This window comes from Phacochoerus africanus, chromosome 16 (genome assembly GCF_016906955.1).
Source record: "Phacochoerus africanus isolate WHEZ1 chromosome 16, ROS_Pafr_v1, whole genome shotgun sequence".
Classification (NCBI taxonomy): domain Eukaryota; kingdom Metazoa; phylum Chordata; class Mammalia; order Artiodactyla; family Suidae; genus Phacochoerus; species Phacochoerus africanus.
Genome location: NC_062559.1, coordinates 51,841,588 through 51,866,557, shown reverse-complemented (window position 1 = coordinate 51,866,557; position 24,970 = coordinate 51,841,588). Strand labels below are relative to the sequence as shown.

The 24,970-nt window shown below is 43.5% G+C and overlaps 3 protein-coding genes across 4 annotated transcripts; 1 reads left to right on the top strand and 2 right to left on the bottom strand.

Annotated features, from left to right (window-relative positions):
- Positions 1-328: 328 nt before the first annotated feature.
- C16H7orf25 (chromosome 16 C7orf25 homolog) lies at positions 329-2,998 on the bottom strand. 2 transcript variants are annotated; one of them, XM_047763560.1, is made up of 3 exons: positions 2,834-2,998; positions 2,151-2,254; positions 329-1,978 (listed from the first exon to the last, which is right to left on the bottom strand). In XM_047763560.1, exon 3 carries the CDS (start codon positions 1,955-1,957, stop codon positions 692-694), a length of 1,266 nt encoding a protein of 421 aa, XP_047619516.1. In that variant the 5' UTR covers positions 1,958-1,978; positions 2,151-2,254; positions 2,834-2,998; the 3' UTR covers positions 329-691. The 2 variants fall into 2 exon arrangements, with proteins under 2 accessions (XP_047619516.1, XP_047619515.1); XM_047763559.1 differs by lacking the exon at positions 2,151-2,254.
- Positions 2,999-6,909: 3,911 nt separating this feature from the next.
- PSMA2 (proteasome 20S subunit alpha 2) lies at positions 6,910-17,653 on the bottom strand. Its single transcript, XM_047763145.1, has 8 exons — positions 17,544-17,653; positions 13,937-14,013; positions 13,085-13,217; positions 11,596-11,718; positions 10,522-10,603; positions 8,713-8,786; positions 7,275-7,332; positions 6,910-7,189 (listed from the first exon to the last, which is right to left on the bottom strand). Exons 1-8 carry the CDS (start codon positions 17,582-17,584, stop codon positions 7,073-7,075), a joined length of 705 nt encoding a protein of 234 aa, XP_047619101.1. The 5' UTR covers positions 17,585-17,653; the 3' UTR covers positions 6,910-7,072.
- Positions 17,654-17,779: 126 nt separating this feature from the next.
- Positions 17,780-23,450, top strand: MRPL32 (mitochondrial ribosomal protein L32). The gene is made up of 3 exons (XM_047763146.1): positions 17,780-17,949; positions 19,601-19,782; positions 22,252-23,450. The coding sequence occupies exons 1-3, from the start codon at positions 17,820-17,822 to the stop codon at positions 22,504-22,506; spliced, it is 567 nt and encodes a 188-aa protein (XP_047619102.1). The 5' UTR covers positions 17,780-17,819; the 3' UTR covers positions 22,507-23,450.
- The last annotated feature ends 1,520 nt before the right edge of the window (positions 23,451-24,970 follow it).

Here is a 24,970-nt window from a genome sequence, read left to right as displayed (position 1 = left end):
CTATTTTACACAATTTTTTCAATATATTCAAATTAATATTTAACCTTAAACATCTTAGGCTTGTAGCATTGTGACTGCTGTCTATCTTTTCACAATGGTGTATCAAGAGGTTCATGGGACTCCTGGGATCAGAATTCACTTTATTTCCTTCTGTATTAATGTACTTTTTGTAAACATACCCACCAGACTTGCACCTGACAGGGAGCAATCAAGAAAGTTTCTTTTCATTAGTAACGGTCATCATTTTGAAATCTAAACTTAATTATAAACTATTACCTCCCAGCCTCAACCCGTATCAGTTGATAAATCAATACAATGAAAAACAAGCTTCAGAGTTTTCTCCAGGTATTTAATGCAAGATGCAACGTAGCCACAGTCCAAGAAATGCAATTACCATTAGGGAAATTGTAGCCCTACTGGATTGTGAGATATTGGTATTGTGATACAGCTAAAAGCCTTACATAGTTCTGTTCTAATTATAATGTAGCCAGTTTGATAAATAAGGCTGCCTCTTGTGCTTTTTCTACTTTAGGTTATAAACTTTATAGATGAGACACACAATCGACTTTACTGGTTTAAGGGTCCTGAGGATTATTTTTACTATGGACCTCTTTTTGTCTCCAGTGAAGATGGCAAGACCCAGCCTTTGGTATAAATAACTTATTTCCATGACAATATTTAAAGGATGTCATTAGTGTTTGCTGTCAGTGGTGCAGTCTTTGGGTAAGGGGGTAGCTAGGGCCTCTTTGCTCTCAGTAAGTGCTCTGGGCTGATGGATAAACACACTAAATTTAACACCCTGGTTGTTGGCAGCTCTAACAAAACCACTATTGGCAGTCATTGTGATGGCTTTTAGGGTGTCTCCCGTCCCAAAAATCGTTAATGAGCGGCTGTTGATTTTTGAACTGGCCACTAGTCTCAAGGCACGCTCAGAAGGCTGGTCTGGGACCACATTGATTCGCTTAATTAGCAGTGCGGCCCTCTCTCTCTCCCCTGGTCCTCCTAAGGTATCTAGAATGGACTGAAAATCCTTGACGGCAGATTCGCAAGCAAACAGCTCCTTGTCCTTCATGAATGCCTCCAGCTGCGGCAGAACCTGCTCTTTCCTCTCTTGCTCCGCTTGTTCTGTGAGCACTTTTTCTTTGAAGACGAAGTGGCAGCCTCCATAGCTGAGGGCAGACACATACGTGATTAGAGTGGTGATGTCCAAATTCACTCTTTTGCACACGTCCACCTTGATCTCCGTCGGAAAGGCCACACGAGCCAGGATGTTTTCTCGGTCTACTCTGGTCACCTGCAGAAGTTCAGGGCCCTCGTCATCCGATTCCCTCTCACTCAGCTGGAGCTCTTCGGGGTGATCTAACAGGGAGTTCACCGCCACTATGTCTCCTCTTACAGATATGCCCATTTCTCTCAGCTTCTCTGCCATGGGGCTGGAGACGCTGTTGTAAAACGCAAAGATGATGTGAGGGTTGCTGTACTGCACTGGCTGCTGGTGACTGGCCTGCAGGAAGTCTTCAGCCTGCTCAATGATGCTTTTGTCCCCATACTGACCCCTGCCCAGCCAAATGTTATGCAGCGCTTCGGCCTTCCGGCCAATGGCTTTCACCCAAGTGTGACCGCCATTTGCAACCACGTCTACCACAAGGGTCTGCTTTTCTCCCAAGGCGTCTGTGTAACCAAAGACATGAAGGACACTGACCACCTCTTCCAGGTTTTCTGCTGATTCCACGATGGCTCTCAGATGGGTTAGGTTAGTGCTCTGTAAGTGGGACTCTTTAATAGCTACCTTCCCAGCTTCTACTTTCTGTAAGAATTTTAATTCTGCCTTCAATTTGCTGCACAGCTTTGCACCACCTTCTATGCCACCTTTTCGTGATCTAGAAAGTGACTCTGCTCTCTTGATCAGCTCCTTGGCTATAGCGATTCGTTCACAGAGCATGGAATGTGCAGACATGCTGACAGCATTATTCCTTTCCTATGAGAAGAAAAGAAACAAATCAATGGCAATCAAGGCTTCACGCAGGATTCTGAGACTTCAATCTAACAGAGATGATGGAGGCCAGGGCGTCCGCATGTGTGATTCCGGAGCGACTCCCTTCCAAATTGCTAAGGAAAGACAACAGCTGTGCTTGTGAACTCCTCCTTACCTATGCTGGATCCACACGCTTTAGGCCCTCATTTCTTCAGCCTGAAGGTCACGGCGTCCTCAACATGCCCGGGTTAGGATAAAACGCAGGAGGCTGGCAACCTGCTGCGTTAAGGAATTCCCTCATCAGCAAGCCTTACCGTTTGGTTGTAGAGAAGGTCAAGATAAAAAGACTGAAATAAAACTATCCACACAGACTAGCTGGTTAACGAATTGTCCAGAACAAGAGTCTCTCCATTGACCACGCTAAGCCTTTCACGAATGGGTCTCCTTCAACCAGCTGCCTCGGGATTTCCCAGGGGCACACGGTACACATGCCAAGGAATCAAGAGTGCCTGGTCCCCGAATTTGACAACAACCCAGCGGATGTTTAAAGGTTTTAGGAGCCCACCAACTTGGCTCCTGGTCCCACGTGAACGGAAAAAGCCTGGAAGATAAACTCCACGGGTGCAGCCCGTGGCGGCCCGGGCGGACGGGCCTGGGCCTTCGGGAGGGCATCCAGCCTTCCAGCTTCACCTGCACCGCTGGCCCCGCAGGTCCGGCTCGGGCTCCAACAGCCCCCGCGGCCGGCGCCAGCGCCCCGCGTCCACCGCCCTCCCCGCCAGGCCGGCCGGGCCCAGCCCCGCCTCGGCCGCGGAAGGGGCGCGCCCCTCCCATCCCCTCGCCCCTTCCCCGGCTCCTCACCGGCAGCGCCCAGGACCGCGAGCGCGAGCAGGCAGGCACGTGCGGGCGAGGCTCGGACCCGCCAGGAAACCTCGCCCAGCAGCCCCCACCCCACTCAGGCCTCCGCGGCTGCTCCGCCTGCGCAAGCCCCGCCACCTCGGGCGCCTATCGCGTCACGTGGCCCCGCGCCGGGTGACGCCGGGCCCGCGAGTCCCAGACGGCAGCGCGGCCTCCTGAGCAGGGCTGACGCCAGCGCGGCGGCCATGTTTGCTGAGGGCAGCGACGTCGCCCACTCCCGCCGAGGGGCGGGCCTGGGGACGTGGGGCCGCCCGCCCCCGGGAAAGAGGCGGGGGCGGAGCTCGTGGGGCCACGCCTCTCCCCGACTGCGGCGCCGGCTGCTCCGTCCCCCGGGTGCCGGCAGTCTCGCTAGTCAAGGTTAGACTTCTCTCTGGCGGGAGGCGGTGGTTTTTGATGAAGCAAACGTCCTGGCGGCGCCTAACTCCCCCCAATCAGGCCGAGTGCACCATTTTGTTGTCAAGTTCAAAGGCCTACAAGCGCTAGACAATGGTTGTTGTCTTAGAAAAAAAATGTGGCTTATTTTAACAGAAGAGAAAACAGGCTGGAGAGGCTTGTCAAAGGTTACACAGCTGGTAGGTGCTGGAGATGCGATTTCTAACTCGGAGCCAAAGCACTTTACACCTGCACCATCCTGAGCTCTCCACAGAAAGTGTGCTATTAGGGATCTGCTGCGTTTCTTAAAAGGACACATGACCGGTGGCTTCTGAAGGGCTGGAAAATTGCTATTAGCTTAGTAATGTCCAGAGGCTGATTTTAAAGATTAAAGAGCACTTTAAGTTAATCCTATGTATGCTCCTTTCCTAAACCCAACTGAAATGACAGTGAAGCAATGAAGAAGGAATAAACTCCAAAGACTAAAAAGATTGTCAACACATTTCTGGAAGACAAAGAACAATGATAACACTTCCTCAGGGCTTACTATGTGGCAGATATTGTTCTAAGTGTTTGTTCACATATTAATTTAGCCTAAAAGATATATTTTAGCATTAAGACGGCCAGAGAGAGGTTATTTGAGCCCAGGAAGCCTCTGCGGATGGGGTAGTTAGCTGAGAGAAAACTGCCTCAAGTGGTTCACAAGGCAGAACCTCAGAAAGGCTCTGGAACTACCGAGGAAGGCAAGGAGGGGAGCAGTGAGGCAGGATTGAACCTGGGCCGTACTTACTGCTTACAAGTTTTTAAAGCAAGTCCTGTGAAGCTGGGACGGTTACCCATCGTTCCCCAGGCAGAAGCCTCGAGTTTGTGATGGTGGAAGGGAAGCAGAGGGGTTCCAGACACACCATGAAAAGAAAATTTCATACTGCACTGCAAAACGCTGTCCGCCCCTTCCCTGCGCCTTCCAGAATGCTGGCACTCCTGTCCCACCGCCCTTACGACCCCCTTCCCCCAACCCCGGTTTTTCTCTGGAGAAACAGAGCAAATGAAAGACCATAGAGAAATGGTTTAGAGGTGCGACATCGAGCGTCTCTCCTCCACCCGCTTTGTGAGTAGGTTTGGGACTCACAAACACAGCACTTCCGAACATTTTTTAGTTTGGAATCTGAAGAAAACAGAAAGCAGAAAAAAATGTTTGCTTTTTAAAAAAAATATCCTTAACTAGCATTCTCAGAGAAAAGATACTTCCTTCAGTCATGAGTCAAGAGAAGGATTTTTTTTTTTTAAGAGGAGGTAACGGAGCATGGAAGAGTTCAAATATGAGCTTTAGAAACAAAGCCAAAGACAATGAAGAGGCAATTTCTCAAAGAGATGCTATAAAATTTAGGAAAACTTAAAGATGTTTCTACAATCAAGGCCCTACTGAGTGTTCAACACAATGAATGTTAAGAAACCCCCAAAAGGTACCTCATTGTGAGATCTCTGAACACTGCAGGTAAAAGATCTTAAGAGCCACAGAGGAGGCAAAGGTAAAAACAAAGGATGTGGCACCATGCATTTGCAACAGCATTATGCTTCTCATCAACAACACTGGAATCTAGAAGGCCATGAAGAAATGCTTTCGAAATGCAGAGGTCTTTCTAACCTAAAAATTTTAAACCCAGCCAATCACGAGATAGAGGAGAATGAAGTGTCCTCTAGGCTGAAACTAGGCTGAACTAGAGCAGGAAGAGGGCTCCAAGGTACTTCTTGGAATGGCGCTGGGAGGGAAGGGGTGTGAAAGGCTGGGTTACCTGGTATCTGAGCAGAGGAAAAGAGTGTGTTGGGGGGAACTGGCAAGAATTAATGACCGCTATAAGGAAAACAGAGCAGAGAGAAATGTGAGGAAAAGCAATCATAGTATATACTTACATGCCTGTAGTAAAAGTCTTCTCAACTAAACACGGTGACCTAATTAAACTGAAGCGGTGGGGCAGTGAGGGCAGTACGGAGCTCTGAGTTCTCATCTTGCAGAATAAAACATCTGTATGATCGAGAACCTTCAGGAATCCAGAAATAACCCCATAAGCCTGCTCTTTTGAAATGTGGCAGTACCTGATAGAATACCTAAAAAAGTGAAAATTAAGGAAACTTGGGGACTTTAAGCCCTTCGATAAAGGGCTAAAGTTATCTCCCTTGTGCTTAGGAAGTGATCACTTACTAGTCAGCCAGGTATTCTGGTTTTATGAGGTCCTTGAGAGCAGGGTCAAGGGAGGAGTCTGAACTCCAGGAACTTGTCTGAGGCAATCCCAACCCTAACCCTAACTTGTCGGAGGCAGTGCTGACACTAATGCAGGGCCACTGGACTGGGTTTCAGGACATTAGGGGTCTAGAGCAAAGGAGCTACTACCAACTCTTACATGTTCCCGGGCAATTCACTGAATTATCAGTTTGTGTTTCTTTATAGCAGGGGCTCGGAGCTTGCCTACACTAGCTAGGAAAAACCTGATAAAGAGGAGGTTAAGGACTCAGAGTTGGCAGTTTGGGACCATGGACATAAAATCCACAGGCTGGACATAACTGAGGCGCTTGGGCATGTTCCCGAATGCAGACAGGGGGTTCCCAGACCAAAAAACTGAGCTTTCCAAGAACTATGACAAAAGAGAACAACTTAAAATTGAGGTCAACGAGGCCTTCAAGGCAAATGTCTAAAAGCAGGTCAAGCTGGCATCTCCCATCACTCATCACTACACTTCTGCCACCATAGGGAGACAGGGTGTTACACCAATAGTGGGTAGAACTGGGAATCCTGGCAGAAATGCTCCAGTGTAAGGTTCCTCCCCCCAAACTTGGCTAAATCGTCATCAAAATCTTTTGAGCTACGTTTAATCATAGAAATGCCCACTCTCCCTCAGCTGTCAGATCAGCGACATTCATAAACTCTGTTCTGTGAGCAAGAATAAGGACATGGTTTCTCTTATCCTGTTTGATGCCTCAAAAGACAAAGAAAACTCAGTACTACGCCTTCACACAGGATGAAAACCGAGGTCAGAGACCCATTATTTGCTTGCTCGCATGAGCCGTAACCTGCAGTGAGGGTTCTGATTACACTGAGATTACATGAATGAGGGAGAGACTTAAGCCATAATTTGACATTTAAGTATCAGTATTTTATTTCCAGCACTTGTTCATCCTGGATTTAAAAGAGCTAGTAGACTCTAGGCGGCTCTTTTTAAATACATTTACCTACTCGTGATGGAGAAATCCACGGTAACTGGCACACCATTTTTTTCTCTATTTCCATAATCTATCTCCTACGGGAGAGCATTTGGCTGAGCGCCCTAGGCAGCTCCAGCGCCATCTCAGAACATCCCAGGGTCTCACGGATCCAGTTAATGGTGCCTGAAAAACATCTATGCTTCCCGCCCTGTCTCTGCAGATTCTCCCAGCTCTACCAGCAGCGGTGTGGACTGAAACAGGCACTCTGCTTTACTGCAGCACAGACAACATCTGACAGGAAAGAGGGAATGAGACTTAACCAGACCTGCGTGAAGCCTAAAGAGTGAGTTCACTGTTCTGCTTTGTAATGTGGCTTCTAGAAATCAGCGGTGATAAAAAGCAGGAAGTAACTGTGTTAAAAGTTTACTAAACTCCTAAAAGGCTGGAAGTTGAATTTAACAGTTTATTATGATTTATAAGTCTCATTTTAAAAACATCAGTCCATTAAACCATGTAGAAATAAGTATGCAAAAAGTCTGCAAAACAAAACATACTTTAAACATGTTTAAGTAGAGAGAGATCTGAAATTCAGGATTTTCAGTCACTTCATTATTATGCAATGGCAGCCAGGTAATCCTTAACTTCAGTGGGAGTAAGCCTCCTAAATCCGGCTTCATTGCAGATTCCAACTTCTATGTTATCTTCTGTCATTTGCCCTTCAAAGCTCTCCTGACGAAGAGGGAGGGAAAAGGTCAATTTCCCAGCAGTTAATTGTAAAATCATTACCAATCCCCTTGGTGGGTACTGAACTAACCTTTAGGGTTAATATGGCTGTGTGAATGGCATCTTCAAGTTCCAGATCTTCATTGTATCTAAAAAATTTGTTGATAAACAGTGTTTTATGGCCCTATTAACATTATTTATGACTATGCAAATGCAATGACAGCAACAGTATAAGATTTTCTAAAAAATCCAAAACACTCTTAAAAATATTAAGTTACAGGTTAATTATTTCAGTCGCCTCACGGAGCTGGCTGTCCCCAAACAAGCTGATAGTCGCTTGGTGTGCATGCCCATCATGAAGAATGTAACCCTAACATGAGTTTATTTTAGGAAACTTCCTTTAAGTATAAAAATTTTAATGTATTCAGAGTGTGGTGGCGATATTATAATAACTTACAAAAGTAAGGCAGAGAATCAGACCCTTGCTAAAATTTCCTATGTCTGTTCTTATAATGTTTGGAAGACTCATAATAACATGTAAAAGGAAAAAGAAAGTGCTTTAAGATCCTAAGTTTACCAACTAATCATAGGTCTCAGATTCTAGTAATCTAAACATTATTGGAGTTCCCGTCGTGGCACAGTGGTTAACGAATCCGACTAGGAACCATGAGGTTGCGGGTTCGATCCCTGCCCTTGCTCAGTGGCTCAAGGTTCCAGCGCTGCCGTGAGCTGTGGTGTAGGTCGCAGATGCGGCTCGGATCCCGAGTTGCTGTGGCTCTGGCGTAGGCTGGCAGCTACAGCTCCCATTCGACCCCTAGCCTGGGAACCTCCATATGCCGCGGGAGCGGCCCAAGAAATGGCAAAAAAAAAAAAAAAAAAACAAAAAAAAGACAAAAAGAAAAAACAACAACAAAAATAAACATTATTGAAAAGGTACTGAGAAGTTTCATTTGTTAGCTGTGATCAATTACAAACATTTTTCTTTCAAAACGCGGGACACTTTTTGGTGGACGACAGCCATGCAGAGTCTAGAAGAGAGCTGCAAGGAGGTGAGAGCAGTTTGCCATGCTAGGCAGGGGCAGATTTTTATGCATCCCACATTTCATCAAGCACATAAATCCCAGCTTTAATCCACCTTCAACACCAGGTAGTTGGCTCTGAGATTTTTTTCTGTAATTGTCAAAATGTAAACTGTTAAGTTTTCCTCCCCAAATTTTTACTCCAAATCCAATCTTTTTTTCTTTTCTTTTTTTTTTTGTGGGGCTTTTTTTTTAAGGAAAAAATAAAATAAAAAAACCCACAACATTTAGGAAAAAACATGAGAATGCAGAAAGAGAAGGTCTTAAGAAATGAACATTACCACTTACCACAGTGAAAGCTGGGAGCTGGGATAGGGAGAAGTTTGCTGTTCCATCAATAACTAGACTCCCATACACAGGGACACAACAAATTTGTTCAGATTCCTGGTTATTTAAAGAGAGCTGAAATTTAAAGTATGTTTGCTAATGATTCTAGTTTTATGAGCCTACCTTTTCTCAAGGAACGTCTTCCCATTCACATAGTTCTTTCCCATTGCAGTGGCTTTCCAAGCAAAGTAGGCTCCCTTAATCAGGAAGGGAAGAGGAAAAATCGTATTTTAAATCATTATTATATATGCCTTGACATTTATTTCTTGGTTCAATAATTTGTCTCTAACTTCTAAGGTCACGGAATATTTATTGAGATGCAATGGAGTATGTCACAAAATATGGGGTTTTATTTTTTTAGGGCTGTACCCACGGCATATGGAGGTTCCCAAGCTAGGGATCGAATCAGAGCTGTAGCCACTGGCCTACACCACAGCCACAGCAGCAACAGATCCGAGCCGCATCTGCCACCTACACCATAGCTCATGGCAACACCGGATCCTTAATCCAGCAAGTGAAGCCAGGGATGGAACCTGCGTCCTCATGGATGTTAGCAGGGTTCGTTAACCGCTGAATCACGATGGGAACTCCTTTCATTTATTTATTTTTTTGAAAGGTTAACAGCAGGGTAAATGACAAAGAGGCATGAAGAGACTTTTGGAGGCTATGGGGAAGTTCAGCATCTCGATTGCGGTGATGGTTTTCTCAGGTATTTACACACATCAAAAGCTCATCAAACTGCACACTTTAAATATGTGCAATTTACTGTACAAAATTTATGTTAAAAAAAAGAAAGAAACTGAGGTTAACTCAGAGCCATTAATGGAAAGTAATATTTTAGGCTCACTAGAACGGAAGGGCTCCAAAAGTCTGTTATATATATCTAAAAATGGTGACCAACTTGCCATCGTCTTTGGTGACTATGTTAAAAAGACACAGTTTTGCACTAAAAATTTTCAAAGGTGTTGATATTTTGAAATCTAACATTAAGCAAAAGCAGCCAGCAGTATGTCATATACAACATGACCTCATCTGCTGAAAAAATATATACACACCCACATATACAGACACTGAAAGAAACACACCAAACATATTTTAAAAGAAAGAACTGCTTTTTGGATACAACAGGGGCAAAAAGGGCAAAGATGAAAGCTGGATGCCAGTGCCAGTGGCTCTGATACCCACCAGGAAGAAAGGTTAGAAGGCTTTTAGCTTCAGAAGCTCAGATACAGAATAACAAAATACTTACTTTTATGACTTAAGTAACAGACAACCAATTTTTTTTTTTTTTTTTGCCCTTTCAGATTACAAAGCTAGACCAGAAGTTTTGGACTGAGTGAACCTACCTTTATCTAACGACCTATAAGCTACGAAAGATCAGTTTTTGAGCACGAGTTTTTTCTTCTGGGTCTCCTCACAGCAAACGTGAGTGACAGACACGAGACACACGTGGAAGAATGGTACCCGCCACAGACCCCGGCCGACTCGGACACCCATCTCCTGCTTTAGAGCAGACCACGCATCCATCTCGCAGACCATCGGATTCAAGACGGTAACATCAATGTTTATGCAAGAGCCACACTCCAGTCGGACCTGAGGGTAAACTGAGGGCAAAGAGCACTGCCCCCCAGACCCTTTAATCTCTACTTACAATTGTTTAAAAGAATTCCAGACTTGAGATTTGGTAACAACTATTTCAACCAAAGTATGTGACGTTAACAACCGAAGAACAGAGCACAGAACCAAAGGCGCTCCCTTAGCCGAAGACTGTGAATTACTAGCACTTTAATGTGCAAGTGAGTATGTACTGCTTCTAAGGCCCTAAATGAAAAACACAATATTCTAATTTTTAAGCTTTTTATGGCTTCTATTATTATTCGATATTCAAAGAGCACTTCGACAAATCCCTCAGATATACCTAACGATACTTACAGATGGATCTGACTGAAATAAATACGGCCGTCCCTCATTCCAACCACAAATAAGCAAAGACACTCCAAATGGACGAACACCACTGAAGAAAGAAAAAGTGAGAATAACTTGGCATCTTCATGGTCTTTAAGTCAACCCAAGGTAAGAACTTATTAATACTCTCAAGTAAAGCAAATTATAAAGTAAGCCGAATTAGACTTCTAAGTTCATTAGAAAGTATGTAAGGAGTTCCCATTGTGGCTCAGTGAGTTAAGGACCTGACACCGTCTCTGTGAGGATGTGGGTCTGATCCCTGGCCTTGCTCAGTGGATTAAGGATCCAGCATTGTCGCAAGTTGCAGTGTAGGTCCCACTTGAGGCTTGGATGTGGTGTTGTTCCGGCTGTGATGTAGGCTGGCAGATGGATTCAACCCCTGGCCCAGGAACTTCCACGTGTGGCAGGTGCGGCCATAAAAAGAAAAATAAAAGTATTTAGCACCTTCTAAATAAATTCAAAATGAAGTTGGTACTGAGGAACAATAGTCAGATCATTTTGATAAAGGTACTGAAATACATTTGGGGGTTAGTAAGTGTGGAGTAACAACACTTCATGTTCTAAAAAAATGACAGGTTTCAACAAATGCAGCTTTTCCGCTGGCTTTACATATCAGCAACCACCTCTGCACTACCTCGTCCATGTCACACCCACACTCAAGGACAGCAGCGTTAAAATGAATACAGATGTGTTAGAGTTACTGCGTTCATTATGGGCTGATGATCATTGCTGGTTAGAAGATCAAATTGGAAGCGGCCGTGACTGCCCATAAAGAAATGTTTTAATCACTCGCCAAAGGCCTTTAGCTAGAAGCTGCTTTCTGCTGTTACATGGACAGCAAAAACAACATTCCCACTTCCTTGTTAAGAAAATGTTACAGATCCAGTTAAGAACAGAAATAATTCATCACAGTGATTTTCTCCACAGATTAAAGAGATATGGGAATACCGAGTCCTCTTTTTTTTAAAAAAATACGTCTAATCTTATAAAATGACCTTTCTTCCAATTCATGACACATTTCAAGTAGTAAAATCGACTTACCCTGACTGGGTGTATTCTTGCATCACGGAAGCTACTCTCTGTACCAGCTGAGCTGTGGGAATGGGTTCTTGGTAAACGAGATAGTATTGCTGAGCTAGTTTTCGAGCCCTGTGCACAAGCACTCTGACAGACAGAAAAGAAAGAAGATTTAATTAAAATTAAGATGCTCTACTATCTAGAGACCCGTTCTACTTCTAGAGGCATAAACCTACAGCACAAGTCTGAACCTCATCTCCTTAACAGCAGCTCTCAGCCCAAAGCCAATCTTGTTCTTACCTCTGACTCTGGTTAATTTACAAAATCCAGAGCATCACAGAGGAGCTAAAGGGCAAAAAGAAGAAATCTGTGGACCAGGGGTCCAATCAGCCTCGCCGTGACAGCTTTAGTGTATACAAGGAGAGCTGTCTCCCCCAGGGGTGGCTTACCCCAAGGGCAGGTACCTTGTCTTTTTATATCTAATTCCAGGCAACACACTAATATGTACAGGCATGGAACACACACACACAAATTTAAGCACATTTTTCTCACTCTGCCTCAGTCTCTTCCACAGACAGGATTTCAAAGAGTACCCTTCAGAGATTAATGAACAGCGTGAACCTACTTATGGAAAATCTGTCAGAAGTATAACAATCAAATATATTAGCGAGACGAACAGGATTTACCTTTACCTGCCCGTCATCCCTCTGAACAACAGCCATCACGTCTTAGTTTATTCCGTGAGCGCGAGTACCCTGCGGGAGCCTTTCCATACAGTGCTAACAGGATCCCCTGTAGGGAAGCCTTGCCACGCGCCAGTGACACTGATGCTTTTTCTGACTCATCAAAGGGAAATTTTGGCTTTGCCTATCTTGCCCCACGAAATAAAGAATGAAGTAATAATACTCTTTTTACTTGACAAATGGCAAAGAAAGCTGTCAATCTCTTTCATCCTGCTGGTACCTGATGCAACAGGATTACTCTCTTTCCCGTGAAATATCAAAGGAATGAGTGTGTCAATAGCTAGATCCTGTCTGGCTGCCACATTCCACAACTTTTAGTGGCCTTTTGAGAATGTTAATGTTGTCTGTTTGCTGAAAACAGAAATAAGTCAAAGGAGGTTAACTCTGGATGGTATGCCATCTGACCACTTTTTAAAAATATAGTTTATTATAACATGTATTGCTTTCATGGATTTTAAAAGGCATGAGAGAACAGCAAAGGCCTTGAAGCCGAGCCCTGGGATGGCAGAAGAGGGATTATGATCAGAGGGGAGAGCCACGGATCAGAGGGGACGGCAGAAAGCACTGCACCTGTCTCCTCGCACAGCTTCTCCTCCCTGGGGTAACCCCCGCCTGTCCCCCGGCCACGGACGAGGAGGCTGCCGTCGCTAAACTAAGCAAAACCGACAAGTTGGGAGATTCAAGGAGCAGCACCCTCTGACTTTCCTCCTCAGGGCAGAGATGACAGGCAAGTCAGAGGTGGCGAGGAAGGGACGAGGGGCAGCAGGTACCTGTAGTCTGGGCCCATGCCGCTATACACCAAACCTATGTGCTTGGTGATGGGCTCCACTTTGTGGACACTTCGCTCGTCATACAGGATGGATTTCTGTTTCTTCTCAGTTGCTAAGACCACACCATTTGCAGCTTTAAAAAAAAAGAAAAGAAAAAAAAAAAAAGACCTAAATGTTTACCTATTTAAAGCCTCTACATCAACAGTTTTCTAATTATGGAAGCATCTCAGCCAAACTCCTTTATTTCTTCTTATTTATAAAAACTTTCCTTCTGGATTTCTATATTAAAGCCACCCAAGGAACGGTAAATCAGCTTTCCCTCCGGGGTCATCTGTATTGCACGAAGAAATCCCTGGGCTAGAGGCATTACACAACTTTCTTTAAAGTATTCTAGGACACCTGAGAGTCCAGAGTCTTAAAATAATGGAATTCTCCTTACTTGGCTCACCGCTCATATATTTTAAAATTTAAAAATCAACGATACATATTTTTTTGCAAGATATCTTTAAGTTTTATAATTAACCCTTTCTAAGTTATAGAAAGAATAAAAACTGCCAAAGAATAGTGATATATATATAATCAGTGGAAAAACAAAAGACCACTCAGTTTTCTGAATAGGAAAGACTACTTGTAGGTTACCACAACTAAATAGATAAAGGTTTTTTTTTAATTTAATCGTCTTCTTTGGCTTATTGGCTTATTTCTCTTTAAACTTCAAAATACTGTAGATTAACAAAAAGAACCATTAAAAATTATGCCGCTACAGATATTTATTTTTACATTAATTACTAATTAATTCCAGAGAACATTAGAACAACAAAAACAGGAATCTGAAATGAAGCATTTAATTACCTTTAATTCCCACTGAAGGGGCTCCTCCAGCTACAGCAGCCAAAGCATATTCAATCTGTACAAGTTTACCAGATGGGCTTAAAAAGAAACAAAGGTATACACTAAATCCATACATTCTCAAATATTTATTATAAGAACATCTCTGAGAAAGGCCACACATATAGGCCAAGTCCAAGCACCAAGGAATAGCTGGGATTTGAAAATTATCATGAAGTTGAACAGAAGCTAAGTTTACTAGGTATTGAACACATTCATAGTGAAGCTCTTATCTCTTTCCTTTGGTTGTTGTTTTTTTTTTTTTTTTCTGCCACTTACAGCAGCATCATTAATGTTGCCTTTCACCACTGACCGACTGTGTGACTTTGGTCAAGTTACTCAACCTCTCTGTGTCCCAGTTTTCTGTAAAATGGGGTAACAGTAGTGGTAGTTTACTTATTTCAAAGGTTGTGAAGATTAAATGAAGTGATGCCTTGTGTTCCTGGCACAAAATCAGCAGTGAGTAAACACCCAATAGTTAATGTTATCAAGAACATGTATGTGTCTGTTAAATACCAAGTAACACCATATTATTCCATGTGTGTGGGTTAAACATTTTATAAAGTAGACATGGCCTGAGACATAAGACCTCCATATTAGTCGCAACAAGGTGTTTGTTATATAACACAGAGCTACTTCTATAAGCTATGAGCTGGTTATACTTAACCTAATTGGTTTTTGACTTTGGTAGCCAAAGCTAGGCCCAAACTGGCTTTTTAGGTCATACTTTATTTGATCTAGTTGTTGAGTTAGAACAATCACCATAAACATCACCAACCTTTCTATTATATAAACAGAGTCCTTGAATCAAAGTAATTTGTCCAAAGTGGCACACAGCTAGTCTACTACCAGTCTATCTCCAGTCTACTACCGCAAAGATGGTCATCTGTTTCATCTTCATAAAATTATAGATACTCTGTCACTCAACTCACACCATCCCACCTTGCTCCAGATGCACAACTACTCTTAGAAATAAAAAACTCTAGGACAAGCTAATCCCACTGTCTGCAGTGCATTTCATCACTATCTGGTGGACTCTTTCCTGGTCATCCTTCCATCCTTAGAAACGCCTGTCCTCAGGGAAGCTGCCCTAACCACTCAGATCAGGCTGAATCCCATGCACTCAGACCTGTAATGTCTCATGCTTCCTCTCTGGCTAAGATTCATCATCCTTCAATTATTTTTGCACTACTTATAAAGCATAAGCTCGGTTCAGTCAGTTCTTCAGCACATAACCTAGGACCCGGAGTCCACAATCATTTGCCTAACAGACAGACACTCATCTAGACCTCTTTAGGGAATAAGCCTAGGGCCAGCAGTTTAAAGACTATTAAAGGACAAAATTAGGTGACCTGAGCAGAATAACACTGATAAACATTTAAATCTTTAAAATTAAGCTGTTCTTGTTTCCCCTTTAATGGTCATTATTTTAATAATCATATCATGACCTTCTGGGCCCATTCAGCTTTCAATTATTCTTCAATACCGAATTTAAATACTTCTGGGGACATTTCAAAAGATTAGGTAAATTTAAAGTTACCTTTTCTTCTGTTGCCGTAATCACATATACACACTCACTGAGCTACTCAACCGACTTTGCATTCAATCAGGCCAGTATTCGGCTCCAAAGCACAGGGATAACTGAAGAAGCCTTCTAACTAGTTTTCCTCTTTTCCACTCTTACTTCCATACCCCTAGCCAGTTATCTTTGTACCATGTCACCCCCTCTCTCCCCACTTAAATCCTGTAATAATTTCTTGCTTCACTTACAACAAAAACTCCTACAGGGCCCTGGAAGATGGCCCTGCCCCATGCTGACTCCCTGCTCACTCTTAACTCACTGGCCTTATATCAATTTAAGACTTCACGCTCAGCACTTTCATACATGCTTTTTCCCTCTGTCTACAATTCACGCTACCCCTAAATCTTCAAATAGTTGGCTCCCTTTCATCTTCCAGTGCCCAAAATTAGCCCCAACACTGGCCTTCCCAGACTATCCAATCTAAAGTTGTTTCTTATTTCTGCTTCTCTTGATAAAAATTCCTAAGTCGGGAAAAAACATTCTTCAGAGTGCATTAGTAGGTACCAATTTGTTTACCCGCTTATTATCCATATCCCCAACTCAATGTAATCTTCAAAAACACCCCTGCAGCCTATAGTTCAGTCTCTGGTCACTTCCATCGTTAATAGTCTAATACGGTACTACAACCGGCTAGAAGCAAATGTTTCAACTAAAACAGAACTGCACCGTCATGTTAAAGAACAAGAGTGTATTTTAATAAAGAAACTTATCATAGAAAGATTCAGTCCCTGATAACGAACGGCTGTTTTATGTTTCAGCTCCCCTAGGATTACTCTTCGTTAAAGATAAAAGTCCAGGTTTGTTCTGCTCGTGAATATGAACAGTGACTACTTGGCAAATACTGTTTTCTATCTCTGTATATGATAAGATCTTTTATTAAAAAGAAGGTGTTTCAGTATTTTAAGAAGACATCATACAATAATGTAAAGTATTAATTTTGTCGTCAGAAAAAAACTTGAACGTTAACTCAGCTATTCATCTATGACCACTGGACGAGTTATTCAATTGGTCTGAGCAGTGGTAATTAGCTCATCTGTAAAGCGCTGCGATAACATTTACCACACATGGAGGCAGAAAGAGATGCAGTAAGCTGCACCCACATAAAGTACTCAACAAGTTAGACCTCGCCTGCTTTCAGCAGTCAAAATAAGAATATATGTTAAACGGGGCATCACTGATCTATAGGAAAATGATCAAACTGAACCACTCCCCCGCTCGATTATTAAATCTTTTAATGATGATTTTCTTACACTGGAAATGATGACAATTCATTTCAAATTTATTTTGAAAAATATTCTTATATACTTACTCTAAAATAAAAAGGCCTACAACCTTTCCACAAACAAACAAAAAATCCCCCTCCCAATACAACAGCCAAAAAGCGCAAATGTAGCCGAGGAGTTTGGAGTCCTCAAACCAGGGGGCAGAACGATTACCGCTTTCATTTTTCAGTCCTTAAACTTCCGGTAGGAGCACCAAGGAAACCGAAAGCGGGAAGAGGTTTCGAAAGACATTAATGCCAAATGGAGTCCAAGACTCGGACCAAACTGGAAAGTTGGCCTTTCCGAGAAAAGGAACCCCATAGATTTGACCAAGATTCCGCGCTCCGGAAGCTCCCGAAATCAGGCCTACTTGGGTAAAAAAAAAAACAAAACTGTGAGTTCTGAACGGGACACTCAGAGACAGCGAACCCAAAGCTGCCTTTTCTAGTTCCCAAAGCGAAAGAAAACCCCTAGGTGAGGACCTCCACCTCCCGCAGCGCCAAGGTCGCCCGGGATCCCCGGACTCGCGTCCCCACAGCCCCCCGACACCACTGCTCCCCAGGCCGCGGGAGGGCCCTGCAAATGACTTTGCAAAGTCGCATTTCCACCCCCAAGCCCTCCTGGGCCTTCTGAAAGCACCAAGCCGGAGACCAGGATGGAGAAAACCGGGTCGGCTGAGCTCCTGCAACCTCAGCTACATGGAGGACCTCGGAGACCCCTTCCCTACCTGAATGTAGTCAGCGAAAAGCTGTAACCACGCTCCGCCATCTTTACCCGAAGATCCAAGGCACAGCCGCACACATGCGCACTGAAGCCCGTTTCTTCTCATTTCCCCTCCCCGCGCCTTCCTTTCTCTCTCTCTGATTGGAGGAGAATCAGAGCCGCTCCAGAGGCATGCTGGGCATTGTAGTTCTAAGCCAGACGTTTGCCGACTCTGATCTGTGCGTATGCTCGAGGTAGGGGTGGGCCCCGGCCCGATGGGCGTGGTTTTTGGGCGAGCAACATGGCGCCCGCCATGCTGGTGCTGGTGGTTCCGCCGTGGCCCGCAGCCCGGGGACTTCTCCGGAATTGGTGGGAACAACTGCAACGGAAGCTTCAGCACAACCGGCTAGGCCTTCCCCTTCATCCTTGGGGTAGGTAAAAAAACCTCCGTGGAGAGCGGTTTGGACCCGGGGACCCCAGGCGTGGCTGTGGGCCCCGCTCCTGCTCTGCCCTCCTCCCGCGGTCTGATCTTCCGCAGAGCGTAGAGGACATTGTCCTGGACCTTCATTTACTTAGAAGCAAGAGGCAGCAATTTTTGCTCCCCAGTCCCCTGCAAAAAAGGAAAAAGGCCCTGCAATTGCCCATTCGTGCCTAGGGGCTGAAGGGCATTAGCTTGGCACCACGCTGAGCTGCTGTTTCGATCCTCTTATCTTTCCTTTCGTTCCACTTCCTAAAGCAATTTGCCTTCCGGTGTTTGAGCTCTGTGCAGTTGAATCCTGATCCTCTGTTTCCCATGGCAACTAAATTTTGCTTTTTAGGGCCTCAGCCCCTGGCGTTTGGAAGTTCCCAGGCTAGGGGTCAAATCGGAGCTACCGCTTCGGGCCTGCGCCACAGCCACAGCAATGCTGGATCCCAGCCGCATCTGGGACCTACACCACAGCTCACGGCAGTGCTGGATTTTGACCCAGTGAGCGAGGCCAGGGATTGAACCCACATCCTCATGGATATTAGTCGGATTCATGTCTGCAGCCCCAAGACGGGAACTCCCAACAGAAACTAATTTTAAATGGAAGCATCTTGGATGTCATTGATTCCACATTTACATTCTACTCGATTTTGAAGGTATCCAGAACATGAAAGTGATAATACCCAGGTAGTATGTCAAAATTTATATGTGCTTCCTGGGATAATCTCCACAACTGTCCCATTAGGTGTCTGCACTTTTCTACAGATGTAGGCTCGGAAAGGAACCAAAGTGACACAGGCCATCCAGAGCCTGTGCTCTTAACCACTTGTCTGGGCTTAGCAGTACTTTTAGATAAACTGAAAAGGAATACCAATTGTTAAGTGTTAGACATCTTTGTATACTTTTAAAAGTTTCTAAAATCAAGAAGTATTTTAGGTCTGAAGAATATAGCCAGGAGAGGGTGAAGGAACAAATTGTTTTATAAACAATTTAGAAAAACAAAAGTGAAACGTTGGTGATCACCTAAATAATTAATATCTTATAAAGAATGAGGAGCTAGTTCTTTTCCTTGGAGAATTGACAGGGATCAAGATTAAATATAATGAAGAGCTAAGTGACTTAAAGTGTCTGCCAGGACAGAGGAGCTAACTCAGTTTGAATCTAATAAAAGACCAGTCAACATTTATCTCAGGGCCAGTGGAAAGCATAGATTTCCTTACAAAGTAACTAGGTACTGCCCACCAAGTAGAATGTGGACAACTGAGTAAATTTTTTTTTCGGTCTTGTGTTGGGTGCCTCTCAGACTTTTTTCATGTTTACTACTCACCCCCTGAGTTCTGTATTACAAGACGAGAAACTTTTGGTAAAATTTCACTGATTGATTTAAGCAGGTGCTGCTAAGAAAATTTCTGTGTTCTTTAAAATGACTTCATGTATGAGCTTTAGTATATTGTAATGGCTGTTAAATTTTCCTGTTAAATGTCTATTGAATGCAATATTTTATCTATGTATGTGCCTGTTGATATATCACTGTTGATTGTTAAGGAGAGTGATATCTGTAAATAGTCATTTAGAAACTAGAAACTGATTCTGTATCTCCATGTTTTATTTTGTAGGACCAGCATTGGCAGTCCAAGGTCCAGCTATATGTACAGAACCAGCAAATGATACCAACGGAAGCAAGGCGATTTCCAGCCTTTCGGATAGTGTCTTTTGGATGGCAGCTCCCAAAAACAGACGTAGCATTGAAGTTAACCGGTGTAGAAGAAGAAACCCTCAGAAGCTTATTAAAGTTAAGGTAACACGATGATTTTTGTTGATGTGCTGTTTCTCCTCTACACTGCATTTTCTCTAGGTTTATCCAGATAGCCTATGAGTAAATTATTTTCGGATCTTATATATGTCTCCTGTTCTCTGACCTAAATTAAATACAATATTCTTATTATGTGTGCCCACTGTCCTGTAGCCTAAATACTAGCAACACAGTCAAAGAGAAGGTTTGGAGTCTGGATAGGAATGGGTTGTAAAGAGTCTACTTGACGTTTGTCTTGTGAGTTATGCCAGTCCTGAGCTGTGTGCCTTTGAACCACATATGAATAAACCTTTTTTTTTTTTTTGTCCTTGGCTTTTTGAGGGCCGTACCCGCGGCATATGAAGGTTCCCAGGATAGGGGTCTAATGGGAGCTGTAGCCGCCAGCCTACACTATAGCCACAGCGACGCCGGATCCGAGCTGCATCTGCGACCTACACCACAGCTCACAGCAACGCCAGATCCTTAACCCACTGAGCAAGGCCAGGGATCGAACCTGAAACCTCATGGTTCCTAGTTGGATTGGTTTCTGCTGCGCCACAACAGGAACTCCTGAATAAACATTTTTAACTATGCAGAGTCTAAAGTTAAAATCCCAAGATCTATGGGATATTGGGTTTTACTAGCCCTTACAGATTTATTCTGTTCTTCACTGTATCCAGTAAATTACCGTGAAGGAAAATCTTCAGGTAGGTAATAAACATAGCTAATATCTATTAGCGCCTAAGATGCATCTGAGCACTTTATGTGAACTATCTTATCATAGCCTCACACCAACCCTCCAGAGTAAATACTGTTTTGCTCAGTTCTAAGATAAAGAAACTCAGGCAAAGGGAATTTGCCTTTGGTCACAAACTTAAGTGGGGGAGTCAGAAGCTGATCCCCGGCAGTCTCCCTTTTGGGCTCACATCCCCTCTTGAAACTGTGCTCGTGTGTTCCTGTCCTCGGGCTGTTCTCCATCTCAGTGCTCCTTCTCCTCCTCATCTCCAGTGGGAACACTTTCTTCATTGATCTAGTAACAAAAATCATAATGTTTGTTACCTTTCATCTGCTAATTTATGGCTTTTACAGCCGCAGTTTGAGTTCCTGTTTACTCTAGGGCATTCTCCCCAGCAGCAGGGCGGTGCAGATGGAACTCAGGAGCAGAGCGTTGACTTTCACAAGCCTACTCAGTCAGTATAGCAGGCGCAGTGCTCAGCCCAAAAGTATCACTGAGCCACACTTGGGACCAGACCTAAAATGTGTAACTGAAAAATACTCCCTTAATTAAGGTAGCAATAACCCATATCATTTGGTTGAGGGCATGTAAGATTTTAGGAATGAGATCTATCCCATGAGTTCCCTGACTTGGTTTTATCTGAGGGAAAAGAGGAGCTCCTGTTCTGTACATTCATTTTCTTACGGGCTTGTTTTCTGCTTCATACATATGTTATGCTGAGCTCTTTGTTAGGAAAAGGGCACCAACTGACTGGGTATCTTTTCCATACCTCGAGTGGAAGTGCAATCCAGTTTTCTAGGTACCAGAGCAGAGTGAGAAGCTGGGGGAAGGGGGGGGGGGGGCGGGTAATTTACAGGTTTTTTGTTTCTCAGAAAAATGAGATTCTTTTGTCGTCTACCCCACACATGTTTGTTTATTAGTCTTAGCAGGTGTTCAGAGTTTCTTTGATGCTGCTGTTAACTATTTTTCTTTATATTTCAAATCTACCTTTGGAACACATTGAAAAGAACCTCTTTAGAGGTTAGAATTGTCTTACTAAAGTTGGATAGACATAGAAAAACCCATTAAAATACCCCCAAATTATAATTTATGGGGAGTTTTACATTAAGAAATAATCAGTGTTCATTTATAGGAAGAAAAATGGCACCATATACCACCTATACTTCATGCAGGAATTTGAATTAGACTGTGATGATCAGAGGAAGCCAGGTCGTAATGCACTTAGCATCTTGTTCGTCCCAGGATGGGTTGAAAGAAAAAGTGAATCCTTTTCCTTGGTCTTATTTAAGATGCTGGCCATGTGGATCAGCCTGTTGTGTTGATGGGCTCTTTATCAGATGTTTAGCTTTCGAAGATGGGGGGATGGAGTACCATTTCACATAAAATGACTACTGTATTTAAGGAAAAGTGTACCAGACTCGTGGAGTTTCCTGGTGGCTCAGCAGGTTAAGGATCTGGCATTGTCACTGCTGTGGCACAGGTTCGATCCCTGGCCTGGGAACTTCCATGTGCTGCAGGCCTGGCCAAAAAAAAGGTATACGAGGTTGAAAGTCTGAGTTCTACTCCCAGTTTTTCTACGAATTCAAATCAGCATATGTCCTCGTTCCCTTATAAAGATGGGGCTGAACTCGGTGGGGTGTGAACATTCCAGGACAGTTCACATATGAGCCCCACCCCATGGGAGGTGACTTGTGCACTATGTTGCCTCTTTTAAATGTTTTTGTTTGTTTGTTTTTAAGAACAATATAGATGTTTGTCCTGAATGTGGACACCTGAAACAGAAACACGTCCTCTGTGGCTATTGCTATGAGAAGGTGCGCAAGGAGACAGCGGAAATCAGACGACAGATGGGGAAGCAGGAAGGGGGCCCTTTCAGGGCTCCCACCACGGAGACCGTGGTGCTGTACTCGGGGGAGACACCCTCAGAGCAGGATCAGGGCAAGAGGATCATTGAGCGAGAGCGGAAGCGGCCGTCCTGGTTTACCCAGAACTGACACCAGCCATGTTTCAAGAGGATAACGTCACATGAGACATTTCTCCTGAAAAAAAAAAAAAAAAGAAAGATTCTTTGTTGGTTATGTGGTTTTCTTGGCTATTCTTCATTTTTATGCTTGTTTTTAAATCATCAATATAGTTGAAAACATTCTTTATAAGCAGGTAGTCTTTTGTGGGGAATTTGAAGCTTATATCAGGAGTAACGTTTGCAGGTATCGATGCAGAGGCTCAGTGGGTCTGTGTGTCTATTTCTATTATACTATAAAGTTTTATAAAACAAACAAAACATTTCCAGGATAGAAGAGTGAAGCTATTTAAAATTCATAGCCAGCATTACACATTCGGGCTCTGGTTTTGTTTGCCAGTCGTTCTTCTGCACAAGAATACTTAACACAAATGCTTTTGTTTGGTTACATCTAGAAATGAGTTATTTAAATTCTAGATAACCGTTTTTTTAAGATGACAGTTGTAGCAGTCAGAAAAAGTTTGTTCTGTTTGTTTTTTTGTTTCAGCGAATCAACATTGCCTTCGTATATGGCACTTTATATGAACGTTAATTGACTTAGAGGTGAGTCCTCGACATTTTATGTTAAATCAGAATGACGTTCAGAATTCATTAGATGGTTCATGAGATTTGAACTTAAAGTTTTGAGAGTTTTTTTTTAAGGAGAAGTCAGTGAATCCAGTAGCACACAGAAAATATACTGAGGGGATTTCCCCTGCGTTTTCCTTCTAGTTTATTTTACATTTCCTTTTAGTTGATTTTACTTTTTATCATTTTTTTATTTCCATCACCATGGGCTTTTTACTTTGAACGTAATTCATTTCATCTTTCCCTCTCCCTCCCCCATTCCTGTGTCTACCCTGAGTCCAAGATTTGCTGTTTCCTGCCTCATTCAAAAAAATAATAAAAGTGAGATAGTTTGTTAAAACACAAGGAGAATTACAGTTGAATGGAAAATCAATAGACAACATTAGATAAAGCTCAGGGATATGTTTAAAACAAATCACATGCTACAGTAGCCTGAATACTTACAAGAATTAGGTAGTGAATTCAAGCCTGAACTTTATTTCCCTTGAAAAGGACGTCCCTGGGAGTTCCTGCTGTGGCAGAATGGGATCAGCATGTATCTGCAGCGTCAGGACGGAGGTTCGCTCTCGGGCCCAGCACGGTGGGTCAAGGATCCAGTGCTGCTGCAGCTGTGGCATAGGTAACTCAGATCTGGTCCCTGCAGGGCGGCCACAAAAAGAAAAGGATGTCCATGGATAAGTCTCCACAGTCAAGGCATATAATCGAGTGCCTCTGTCATGGTACGAAGGCCCGAGATAAGTTTTACACGGGCGTAATCTGTGTTCACATTCCTAGAAGTAAAATGACCCATTTCAAGCAGTACAGTGTAGACCGGTGATGTGTTGGAGTGCGTTTCAGTGAAAGCAAATCCTTAAAACTTCCAAAGTACTGGAGTCCCAGTAAATAGCTCTCCGAAGACTTAGCTTGACCCACACACTGATTCTAGAGTAATCCGTTATCTTCATATTCTTACTAAGACAGACCTTCGCAGATACGTAAGTTTTACTCTGACAAGCTTTAAAAGTGCAGTGTTCACCTTTACTTGAGGTAGAATCAGTGATTCCTGAAAGTTAAGGCGAACTAGGTACACACCTGAATCTTGGCACCTGCATCCTTGGCACCTCAGTTGACTGTCAGGTTGTGAAGTGTGTGTCTGGGTTATGTGGTTGACATAGCAGACAGCTACACAGATACACCTAGTGAGAATGTTTGGGCAGGGTCCCTTCTGTTTGCTCTTCATAGACAGATAAATGTTATAAAATGCATCCCCAAATTAGCAAAACCAGATACTTAGTTCATATCAGCAAAGCATGTCATAAAGGAGGAAGCGTGTCACTTTTTAAAAAGAGGTTGGCCCCACGAAGTTACCTTTACAATAGATTCTATGGCTTAATACCTCCAATTTTTACTGTCTGGAAAAAAAAAAAGGGCGTCATGAGTTTGAATTAAATCATATATGGAACCAATTCATTCATGTTCTGAACGTTGGAAATGACCCTCGTCCCCCCCCCCCCATCTAGATGTTGAGAGCGTTGCTTGTGGAGGGCGGGGTTCCAGTTGTGGTTGGGAGGGTGGGTGAGGAAGCGCTGTCCCCCTCTGGTTGGGAGCTCTCCCTCCATTTCCCAGGCTCCTGTAGTCAGTTCCTGGCAGACTGTCAGGTTCTGAGACTGTCTGACTTCAGTGCATTTCCCTGCAATGAGTCCTCAGGAATTCTGTTCATCTCTTTCCTGAGCTGCTACAGTGCACGTTGCAGTTGCGTCTCCAGTCTTTTATTTCTCATTTATCTTCTTTAGTAGTTTGTAACTTACAAAAATAATGCCTCGCGCTAGGTAACGAAGCAATACAAAGTACGTAAGTGAACATTTCAGACCTGGGTTTCTGTCACCACACCT